Source organism: Aspergillus japonicus, assembly GCF_003184785.1.
Source record: "Aspergillus japonicus CBS 114.51 unplaced genomic scaffold BO86scaffold_139, whole genome shotgun sequence".
In the NCBI taxonomy this organism is placed as follows: Eukaryota; Fungi; Ascomycota; class Eurotiomycetes; order Eurotiales; family Aspergillaceae; genus Aspergillus; species Aspergillus japonicus.
In genome coordinates this window covers 21,060-31,666 of record NW_020291776.1, presented here as the reverse complement: position 1 = coordinate 31,666, position 10,607 = coordinate 21,060, and the positions used below count along the sequence as shown (strand labels likewise).

The 10,607-nt window shown below is 55.2% G+C and overlaps 4 protein-coding genes across 4 annotated transcripts; 1 reads left to right on the top strand and 3 right to left on the bottom strand.

Annotated features, from left to right (window-relative positions):
• Positions 1–59: 59 nt before the first annotated feature.
• On the top strand, positions 60–353 carry BO86DRAFT_405249 (uncharacterized protein; the record flags this gene model as incomplete). Its single annotated transcript, XM_025674069.1, has 1 exon — positions 60–353. A coding segment is annotated over one exon (294 nt), but the record flags the coding sequence as incomplete, so codon positions are not given.
• Positions 354–526: 173 nt separating this feature from the next.
• On the bottom strand, positions 527–2,340 carry BO86DRAFT_393964 (uncharacterized protein). The gene is made up of 2 exons (XM_025673134.1): positions 2,181–2,340; positions 527–2,061 (listed from the first exon to the last, which is right to left on the bottom strand). The coding sequence occupies exons 1-2, from the start codon at positions 2,200–2,202 to the stop codon at positions 584–586; spliced, it is 1,500 nt and encodes a 499-aa protein (XP_025521706.1). The 5' UTR covers positions 2,203–2,340; the 3' UTR covers positions 527–583.
• Positions 2,341–4,200: 1,860 nt separating this feature from the next.
• BO86DRAFT_393963 (uncharacterized protein) lies at positions 4,201–5,605 on the bottom strand. Its single transcript, XM_025673133.1, has 5 exons — positions 5,477–5,605; positions 5,284–5,352; positions 4,884–5,228; positions 4,651–4,810; positions 4,201–4,594 (listed from the first exon to the last, which is right to left on the bottom strand). The coding sequence occupies exons 2-5, from the start codon at positions 5,317–5,319 to the stop codon at positions 4,305–4,307; spliced, it is 831 nt and encodes a 276-aa protein (XP_025521705.1). The 5' UTR covers positions 5,320–5,352; positions 5,477–5,605; the 3' UTR covers positions 4,201–4,304.
• Positions 5,606–5,805: 200 nt separating this feature from the next.
• On the bottom strand, positions 5,806–10,388 carry BO86DRAFT_414356 (HECT domain protein). The gene is made up of 3 exons (XM_025674832.1): positions 9,967–10,388; positions 6,203–9,902; positions 5,806–6,136 (listed from the first exon to the last, which is right to left on the bottom strand). The coding sequence occupies exons 1-3, from the start codon at positions 10,170–10,172 to the stop codon at positions 6,014–6,016; spliced, it is 4,029 nt and encodes a 1,342-aa protein (XP_025521704.1). The 5' UTR covers positions 10,173–10,388; the 3' UTR covers positions 5,806–6,013.
• Between the last annotated feature and the right edge of the window lie 219 nt (positions 10,389–10,607).

Below are 10,607 nucleotides of genomic sequence, written 5' to 3'. Positions count from 1 at the left end.
GGGAAGGGGAAAGGGCGAGACTACCTCTAGGGACAGGGTGCTAACGTCGACATACAAGCTGGGGCGACAACTCCTACGGCGTCAGCTACGTCACGGGTCCCTCGCCGACGGGGCCGTTCACCTCCACCCCTACCAAGATCCTGCAGGGCAACGACAAGATCGGCACGGGTACCGGCCATCACAGTGTGTTGACGATCGGCGAGGAGTACTATATCGTCTATCATCGACGGTATCCCAACGATACGGCGCGGGATCATCGCGTCGTGTGTATCGATCGTATGGAGTTCGATGCGCAGGGGAACATCCTGCCGGTGAATATTACGCTGGAGGGGGTCGAGGCTAGGCCTTTGTGATTGCTTGGTTTGGAGATAGATGGATGATCCTGAGGGGTGGGGGTGTAGAGGTTATGCTGTGTAAAGGCTACGCGGTGTATACTTGACCTTTGCAGTTATGAGCGCCAGCCGGTGGATGCACAGCAGGACAGAAGCGCCCTTATTAAGGAATATATGTATATGGGGAACGCTGGTCCAATCAAAAATCCATTCGTATCTCATAGCAGTACAGTATATGCAAGGGTATCATTTCAAAACATCGAACTCCGCTTCTTACTCAACTTCGCCTCATCCGCTGACGACCGTCGTAATCGGAAGAAACTGCTCTTCTTCGGCTGCAGCGCCGGTTTCGCTTGTTCCTGTTGCTGCTGCTGCTGCTGCTGCTGCTGCTGATCCGGCGACAACGAAAAGCGCACCACCGACTGGTGCCGCGGATCCACCCGCCCTGCCCCATGAATCCGGGGCCGTCCATCCTGGTACGGATAACTGTGCGGCTGGGGCGGATGCGCCGGCCTCAAGGGCAGACTCGGTGCAGGAGCGGCGGCAGCACCACTCATCCGCGGGGGCAGCGGGCCCGGGGCCCCGGACGCCTGCATGCGCACACGCTCCTCCTCCTGCCCGTAGATCCTCTGCAGACGGAGCGTCTCGCGATCAATCTCCGCCTGGCGCGCCGCCTCGCGCTGTCGCCGCGCCCGCTCCTCTTCCTCCAGCAGCAGCCGCGTGCGGCGCTCCTCCTCTTTGCGCCAATTCTCCGCCGGTGATACCGCAGGCTGTGGTTGCGGTAGGGGTTTCGACAGCTGTTGCGATGACGACGCTAACGGCGACGAGGGCGAAGCATTCAAAGCCCCCGATGCTATAGCCACCGAGGACCCCATCGTCGTACCAACTACAGGTCTCTGCTGCTTAGTTGGCGCCCCCTCCCTCCCTCCACCCCCCGTTCCCGAAACTGCTGCTGCGGCAGGCCCAGACTTCCCCACCCGGAACGCCTCCCGCAGCCCCTGCGGCGCAAACCAGACATCCCTGATCGTCACGGCGGCCAGCAGCAAGACCACCTCCAGCCCCTTGAAATCCTCCATCTCGACCCGGTAGAGGTTCGGCTCATACAGGGTCAACTCCTTCAGCGACTGGAACATGGCGACGGTGATATCCGGCTCCTTCGCCTTCGTCTTGGACTCCGGAAGCGTCGTCGTCTTGCCCGACAGCACGCACGTCAAGTCCTTGCTCAACTTGCTGTCCTTGCGCCACGCGAACCGCAGCTTCGGGGTGATGTCGGCGGAGGCCGGGTCGGCCTGGGTGCGGTCCAGCCGCGACGTCGACGGCTGCCGGAAGCTGTGCTGCGGCATCTCGAACCACCAGTTCGCCGGGCTGTTCCAGGACTTGGGCTTGAAGTGGACGGTGACGGTTTGGTCCGGGTTGTACAGGTTGATGGTGAAGGTGGTGGGGAGGAGGGGCTCGGGCGCCGGGGTGGTGCCGTTGTTGGCGCGGATGGCGTCGGCGGACAGGGTGGGCGTCGTCCATTGCGGCAGGATCAGGACTTCCCCGTACAGGATCGAGGGGACGTGGGCGTCATAGAGGGCGGCCGCGTAGCGGTTGTGGGCGTCCGCCGGGGTCGGGGTCGTGGTTGGGTCCGGGTGTCGCAGGGTGTACGTCGGTTGCGGGTCGTTGCCATGTTGGTAGAGGTGGATGGTGGTTTGGTGGGGGGTTTGGCGGGAGGGTTTGAGGTAGAATGCTATTGTAGAGGGTTGGTCAGTCAGTCAGTCGCGATGTTGCTGGGTTCATTGTGCAGGTTGTGCAGGTTGTGGACGGGCGGGTATACAAGGGAAGAGCATAAGAAGGCAGCAGACATACTAGGGAGGTTCTCGTCGAGCATGGTGCTGGTTACTTCATCCACCGATCATGAAAAGATTCCAAAGAAAGGTACCAATAGGCCGGATGCCATTGGAGAAGTTATATACTCGACAAAAGAGTGAACGAGTCCCGGAGTGTCGGTCTGGATCTTGTTGTTCTGGGGATTGTTGGAGGATGAAGGGAAGGATGAAACACAAGCGCGGGAAGGTATGGAAATGTGCTGCCTCAGGCCATCGGGGCACTGCTTTGCCCCACCCGCTATAAATAACTTTCTCTACTACTACATATGTACCTAGTAACGTACCGACTCACTAACAGGTCAAATTTCCTCAGTATAACTGACGTTCATTCCTGACATCTACATAGGCAACAAGAATCCTGCGGGTAGGATCATCGTTTGTTTTTCTTTTTCCCAGACATAAGCAGGATCCGACAAATAGGCACCATGGTTTCCAGTCGCATTGTCGAATAGAAAACCGCCTCTTTCTGCGTGCCGACATGCCGATGATTACTGTCTCCGGCTACGGCCCGGGCTTCCTGTCGCCAGCCTAGAGCGGAGTTCTCAGTATAAGCCTTCTAATCCTAGGCAGACGCATACTTCAATGTACTGTATGGACGGTGAAGTTTGATCAACAGGCGGTGGAGTGTGGCTGAGTGGTTACTTGACCGAGTACATCACTCTGCATACTGCCAACATTCTCTCGGAGGATAAGGCATACAGCCATCACCACAGACTAGAGGTGACGCGACATACAGCAAGGAGTACAAACTTCATACACTGGCTGCTTAGAATTGACAGAAGAAGAGAGATATCATACTGTACTTAGATTTATTTATTGCGAAAGACGGGATCGCGCGCATACTACCTGATAATCATCAGATATATCAAGGATCGCACAGATCCCATCCCACTAGCGAACAATCACCAGCTGCATCGAGCCACACACACAAGCTAGATCTCTACTTATGCATGTTACGGCCCCTGCTCAAGGCAGACAGCCATTCTCGAAGACTCGTCTTAGCTTCGCCTCGGGGAGAGGCTACTAGACCCCAGCACCACGGTGAGGTGCGAGTCTGTTCGCTGGGGACCTGTCGTGTTAGCTGGTCTAGAGAGTGGTGGAGCTTACCTGTGGTCAAGTTGTCGAAATCGAATGAAGGATCGGAGGAGGGAGGACGGAGGGGGGATGGGGGAGGACGCTCGAAGGAGGACGTTCGGAGGATGCAGGATACTCGGGCGAGGTTATATTGGGGTATGGTCTCGACACCGAGTATCCTGCAGTGGCGCGAAAGGACGGAGGGAGGGAGGACGTAGGACGAGGACGGAGGATGCAGAGTATCTTGGTGAGGTTATAGTATAGTGTAGTATGGTATGGTCTCACCAAAGATACTCTGGCAGTGGCGTGAGAACGACGGAGGGACGGAGGACGGAGGAGGACGAAGGGAGGGAGAACGAAGGAGGGAGGAAGGATGAGGCATGAGAGTATGAAGGCGAGGGTGTAGTATAGTATAGTCTAGTCAGTGCTGTCTCGTTACTTCACCCTCTCATGCCTCGAGGCGATAAACAGACGTGTATCTGCGGTCTCTCGTAGGATTAGCAAGGTCAACACTTCCAGCGGGGCTACAGGAACCTGGGTGCGATAAGGAAGCAGAGATGATGTCTCGAGTCTGATCAGATCAGTCCTCGACGTGACATCTCCAAGGATACATGAGTATGAAAGTCAAGGGGAGGTTAAGGGGGGATGAGGAGAGGGCAAAGGTGGAGGTAGAAACATGGGGATGTCGGGGTAAACAAAACCAGGCATATTGAATTTTGAGATTCACGGAGCGTGGGGAATCGTGTGTTACTGTAAACAGTCAATCAGGGTCAGGGTTACTGGGCTGGGTGAACTTTTATGGACAACCTCACAGACAAAGACTTGCACAGCGCCGTTGCTGTCTTTTGTCCTTGATGCTTCTTGGAAGGGACAATGCTATTGTTCTATCATTATCAGCGAACCAGTGCACATAGACCAGTGAATAAGGGAATCTTTGCGGCTATGTAGTCTTTCTTTCATGCATTATCTACTATATCAACGATCTTTCAAGAAAACCTCTCTCTAAGTGTAAAGCCAAGGCAATCTCAATCTAAGCGCGAACCCCATCTATTTCCTTGCCCTCAGGCACTCTGGCAGACTCACGCTCCGCCGTACTCAGCTGCAACCCCTGGTCATCCCAGCCCTGCGTACCGATCTTATACAGCGTCTTCTGCTGCTCCCGGTTCGGCATCGGGCCCGACTTCCCACGTCGCTGCCGCGACTCCAGGGTCTCGATCAAGGTTGCATTGTCCCCGTCCAGCGGATATCCCTCGAGATCATCCCTGTCCTCCTCCTCCGAGAACACGTACGTGCGGTACTCCGTATTCGACCAGCCCGTTCCTGCCCTGAGTTTAGCTTTGGTCCGAATCCCAAACAAATACATCATGACCACCTACCCTGGAACTGACTGCTATTCTCCCAGTCCTCCGTGAAATAGTGCAAGAACCCGCCATGCGTGACCAGAACAATCTCCTTCTCCGGTCTGCCCTTCAACCACCGTCTCGCCGCACGGGCTCTATCCTTGATCGCCTTGTTGGTGGGGGCAAACCGACCGGACTGTACATTCTCCCCTCTCCATTAGCAAATCTGGTCATCCCAAACAAAAAAAAAAGGAACAGGAACACAATACCTTCACATTCCAACCTTCGTAGACCAAGCTCAAGTCAACGGGTAGGTGCTTCTCTTTTATCTCCTTGCGCAGAACGTCCGGGTCACTGCCCGTGTCGCACGCCACATCGCTGGTCTCTTGGGCATCCGGGAGAGCAATCACTTCGAGACCGGGGCGGGCCTTGAAGACGGGCTCGAAGCTCTGGAGGGCGGTATAGATGGTGCGGCGGAGGGGAGAGGCGGTCACCAGGTCAATGTGTTGGTGGCGAGGAAAGGTATCGCGGAGAGTGCTGCATTGTTCGTTGCCCAGGTCGGTGAGGAGGGGATCGTGGATGACGTGGTTGGCGGTGCAGAGGTTATGGACGCCCTGGGGCGAAAGGCGTTAAATCATAGGCAACTCTCGATTCCAGCAGACTACTTACCTGGGCGTGGCGGACGCAGTGAACGATTGGGGGCATGGTTGGTCTATAAGGTATAGGTAAATTTGTGGTCTGAAGCGGAAGGGTCAAGGTCAGCATAGAGTCAGAGCAACGTGGGGTAGCGGGGCTGATAGTGAAATTTGGATAAGGAGGGGAGACGCCACAATCTGATGCTGTAGATGAGGTATATACTCACTTCCGGTATGTATGGAGGTATAAGAATCAGTTTCGATGGCCTATCCAAAGGCAGAAGAAGGGGGGAATGGTTCGCAACAAGTGGCGAAGATCAAACTGAGGAGGAAGAGAATCCGAAGTTCAAGAGAGGAGAAGAAAGATGGGATAAATCTATGCCGAGAAAAGAGCCCGAAAAGAGCGGGAACGGTACAAGTGGCGGGCCAGGGGAGGCGGCGAATCACTTCCGCCCACGCCCGCACACCTTGATGGGTACGAGTACTTCTTCTACCTCCTAGTAACTTCCTGAGTACTCATACAAAGTTACCCAGTCTTATATGATTACTCATTCTACCGGTGGCAACGCTACAAAAAGTATATCTACGTACTATGAGTAATTCCAGTTCCCATCATGGATATCCACAATCCCTAGATAACGTCAATCCCCCATTGTCCCCACCAGCCATATGCCTATAAAAACCGGGTATGTATGACTAGAATGAATAAATACCAAGAGTACATAACAACTATACAGCTCCCCTGGATATGTATGTATGTCCTCTCAAGCAACGCCAAATCCTCGTGCGTTTTCCAACGCTTTGCTCAGCTTCTCCTCGAGAATACTCCTGGACGAGTATTCGGGAAGCAGTAATCGTCCGAAACACGTCAGACTCGTGGGAAGGCGCTGCAATTTGTCAGTCCAACTGTACAGTCGATAGTCGACGGTCTAGCGAAAGGAGCAGTGACTTACAGCATCTCCAACTCCGTTCTTCTGAATCACAAACATGATGCTCGCAATCCCATTGACCGGCACCCGGTCACTAGCCGTCACAAACTCCAATAATTGTGCCCTCTTTTCCGCAGGGTACCGCCGCACGATGCTCCAGAAGTCCCGAATCACCCGGTGGCTCGCGCTGAACCCGCCTTCGTACCGCGCGTGACGCTCCAACTCCCGCATATCAATCGTCTGGATCCCCTCAACCACGGTCTTGAATGACTCGGCAGTGAAGATCGACAGCGCGGTCCGGTCCAAGCAGGTGTAAAAGCCCTTGGCAAAGGCTTCGAACTGTGGCCGGATGGACTTGTCCGTCAGCCAGAAGATGTAATCCTTCACAAACTGCCCGCGATTAGCGTTCGTCACGAGACACGCTTCCTCTGCCGGGGGAGTAGGCGACTGAGCCGCCAGCGCGGGCAACGGATCAACAGACTTGGCCACGTCCCGATACGACCCTGCCGTTTCTGCTGCCATAGATGAGGGGGGACTCAAGTTGACGTGGTCCGTGTAATGACGGACCTCCGACCATGGCGGCGAGTACCCGAGAGACCGAGTGCCGGTTAAGGGTGGTCGGAGGGGCAGGAACGGTGTCGGCCACAGGGCTTCCTTATCAATCTTCTGCATGTCCACCGTCTCGACGTTGCCAAACACTTCGTAGCTGAACTCGTAGGTTCGCAGGAAAATGTCTCCCACATCACCCTCCTCCCACGCGATGAGGTCCTCCAATCCCTTGGTGAGCTCCGGCCAGCCGTCTTGAATATGGTCCAGCTGCTTGACCTTGAGTCCTAGCAGCTTTCGGTAGAACGCCGTGGGAAAATTGACCGGAAGCGTGAGCCCATTGTATACGGCAAGGGACATCAGCAGCCCAAGGAGCTCGAACTTGTAGAGTGGCTCCAAGGAGCATGGCTGGAACCAGGAGATGCGCGTCCGTCCGTCCAGCGTAAACATGCCGTACGCTGGATCCAGCGCCTCTGCCAACAAGACACGGAAGAATTCCTGCTGGACCCCGCCGTGATCAAGGCCTTCCTCACCCTCATCCATTCCCATCTGCACTTTCAGAGGGCGCATGAGCTCGCGCCTCTCGCGCCGCCAGAGCTGGTTGAGCGCGTCCGTGAGGACGCTGTCTCGGCGCACAGTAAGAACGAGGTAGGTGGTCATCGACGTCTTCATGCGTGCCAGCAGGCCAACGTCATCTTGAATATGGATAGGCCCAAACGCAGTTTGTGTAACGTGCCTCGTCGTCGTCAACGCCGCTTCGTAGTATTTTGACATGGCCGCATAATTCAAGGCGCGGAAGTAGATGACGAGTGAGGAGGGCGGAAACAGAAACGGATACGATAGAAGATGCATGGTTTTGTTATTCGGCAATCGGTTTAGCCATTCCACTGGCATGTCTAGGGGCTCCAGCCTTTCGGCAAGAAATGAAGTGTGAAAGTCTTCCGGCACAAGGCCGAGGCGGTTCCGCTCCTTGTACAACTTGGCCAGGATTTGCACAGCTCCGCCAGCAGAACTGCTCTTTGGCATTTCGGGATTTCCATCCCACTCCCGCAACAGCAGAGTCCGAAGCCATTCGGCGACGAAGGATGGAGCCCCGGGCTGGGGTGGCTGCTTCTGAGTGATGCCGTCGGGTGACATGGCTTTATATTCCTCGACCAGATTGTCCACAAGACGGTCCAAAGCGCTGTCCTTGCGACGTTTGGGGAAATCCCGCGAGTATACATGGCGTGTTTTGGAAATCTCGTTGAACGCCAGGCGTGCCGTGAGACCCCGTACCAGGCGATCAACGAGTCGTAGAGCAAGCTCATGCTCAAACATGTCGATAGTCTCCACGATTACTCGGGATCTAGATACTGAATGCTTCTGCATTTCTGAGCCAGATGCCACGCCTCCCCCGGCACGCATTTGAAGGATTGCGCGCCATGTGGGCGCATCCACCCTAGGTAGCGAGCTCGCGAGAGCGAACATGGTGACTGTCGCGACATCCGCAGCATTGGCATCTGTAAGATGCTCCATGCCCACTGAGCTAGATCGACGAAGGATAGGAGCAGGCATAGAAGCGGACGTAGTGGAGTTGCAAGACGAACGACGCGAACGTCTGCCCGATGTTGATAGCTCTTTTGGCGGCACAAACAACGATTCCATCGCACCCCATAAGCTATGGAATACAACATCTCGGGGACAGATACTGAGTAACTTATTGAATGACGGCTGTAGCTGTCGAAGATCAAGGTTAGAAGTTGCCCTGCTCTGATCCGCTTCGGATGAATCAGCCGCATGCTTCTGAAACGACCTCAGTATCTGTTTCGTGCTGCTCAAGGTGAAGAACACGCTCTGTGCGATGAAATTGTAAACCTGTCGCTGTCGGGAGTTCGCAAAGCGCCATTCAGAATCTTCAAAGCTGCCAGTAAACTCTATGTAGGCGAGCTCTTTCCTCCACCGTTCCTCCTCATCCTCGGAGGTTGCCGTCATCTGCGCCAATCCATTCACCACCTCGCTATTAAGATGACTCACCGACTGGACAGCCGTTGCTGACTTCTTTCGGCTGGGGCTCCCACGGCTGGGCTTCCGATCAGTAGGTGATTGAGCTTGCGAGGGAAGATACTCCTCAACAGACGGGACCGAATCCAAGTAATCGACAAACTGAACATTATTCAAGTATTTTGCCCCATCCCACGACACTCGCCGCTCTTTCTTCTGCTGCAAATCCAGGTCAATGTTATCCATGTCCCCGACCCTTCCCCGATGCTTTTGAGGACGGTGTCTCAAGGCGGGTGGTGAGGGCACATTGGCCGATCCATCGTTATCTGCATGTGCGTTGACGGGGATCTTGCGCGCCGGTTTCAATTCATGGTGGGATTTATCATCCAAGTTCGCTCGTCCACTCCGACGCCATTGATCCATTCCCGTAAGCGTAATCGGTACCGTTAGCTCTAATGCGGTGTTCTGACTAGTGCCGTTCCGCGATGAGGGAGTATGTGGAGCAACCCCAGCAAGGATGGCATTTTGAGGTGTACGTTGTCGGCTCATATGTGGTCTCGTCCGGTGGGAATGCGAAGGCGTCTGTTCGGGCTCGCTCTTCGGCATCCTAAGTTCCGATCGAGGGTGGTGCTGGTCAATGTTTGCGTCGAGAGCAGTCGGAGACCGCCGTAAAGGCAACCATTCTATCATTCTCAAGGATAGGGTGTCGAAAAGGTTTTGCGTGAACGATTTGGGATCCTTCTGTCTCTGGGCTGCAGCGTGTTGTTCATCCTCCGACAATGCCGCCTGCTGCTCAGGCGAGTCCGCCTCCTGGCGCGCGCTAATGTCTGCGTTCTTGTCCGAGCCCGGCAGCATCGGCCGACCGTGTGGTCTTGGGGAGTCCTGGGGTACTGCCACCGTGTTATCGGAGTATCTCCCGATTGAGCCCAGTGCCCCTGCAGGTTCAACCAGGGTGCGACTTCGGCGTTTCGGTCGGCGCTGTGGTTCATATGGTGACAGTTCGTATGGTACCCGAGGAGGGTTGCAGCAGAGTCCTGCTTCGGCATTGTCTACGCTGGCCAAGTAGCAGGCCAGGGTACGGGCACTCAGTTCTGTATAGCGGCGATATGGTCCTTCGGTGATCCGTCGCCGATAGCTCGCGCAGGTTGGGGTCTGACAGCCAGGGTTCACGCAGCCGTACATAAGCTGGTTCTTATATCTTGGTCCTTCCGTCAGCTACTGCGGGATTGTATAGTAGTTGAGTTTCGTCCGATCTCACTCACCTGCGAACCAGAAGGTTGAATTGGCGCCGTCGCTCATCGCGACACCAGAGCAATACCTGAGATGGGTCGGACACATCGATTGTGTTCAATACAACAACTTCCGGCGCATTTGGAGGGAGCTTGGATCGGTGGAGATGAGATCGGTCGGAACCAGCGCCGCGCGCGGCGTCGTATGAGCTCACGGAAGCTCCGCGGAGCCTCGTCATCTTGACAACCTGCGGAGCATGCCGCGACTACCCAACCAGAAATCTGAAGGGGAAGAGGACGTTGCTTGTACAGGCAGTAAAACCGTTCCTTGGTTGGAGAAGGTATCTTTGAGTGCTTGAGTGGCCCGAAGCAGTAATAGTAGTGTGGCAGTTGTTTGTGTGCGGTGGTGGCAGTGAGGAGGGGTGGAAGACGTGCGCACGGAGGGCAGATGATCGATATCACTGATGGCACGCACGGCACTGCACTGGGCACTGGGCACTGGGCCCTGGCACTTTACGGGCATTCCCCGAGGTGGTAGCCGCCTCAGGCCTTCAAATTACTAAAACTAGAGGCTGGAATAAGTGATAATCCGAAGTCACGTTACAATCAGCCTGCCCGAACGTCATTCCAGCTAAAAGCGGCAAGGCGAGGATTTTCAGGCATGCAAAAAGTCG

Coding starts and splice junctions, on each gene's coding strand:
- BO86DRAFT_414356 (XM_025674832.1), bottom strand. CDS start 10,172: ATGACGAGGCTCCGCGGAGCTTCCGTGAGCTCATACGACGCCGCGCGC. Junction 9,903..9,966: donor TTCAACCTTCTGGTTCGCAG/GTGAGTGAGATC, acceptor GGAAGGACCAAG/ATATAAGAACCAGCTTATGT. Junction 6,137..6,202: donor AGAACGGAGTTGGAGATGCT/GTAAGTCACTGC, acceptor GACAAATTGCAG/CGCCTTCCCACGAGTCTGAC.
- BO86DRAFT_393964 (XM_025673134.1), bottom strand. CDS start 2,202: ATGCTCGACGAGAACCTCCCTA. Junction 2,062..2,180: donor GCTCGACGAGAACCTCCCTA/GTATGTCTGCTG, acceptor CCTCTACAATAG/CATTCTACCTCAAACCCTCC.
- BO86DRAFT_393963 (XM_025673133.1), bottom strand. CDS start 5,319: ATGCCCCCAATCGTTCACTGCGTCCGCCACGCCCAG. Junction 4,811..4,883: donor ACGAAGGTTGGAATGTGAAG/GTATTGTGTTCC, acceptor GAGAATGTACAG/TCCGGTCGGTTTGCCCCCAC. Junction 4,595..4,650: donor GAATAGCAGTCAGTTCCAGG/GTAGGTGGTCAT, acceptor AACTCAGGGCAG/GAACGGGCTGGTCGAATACG.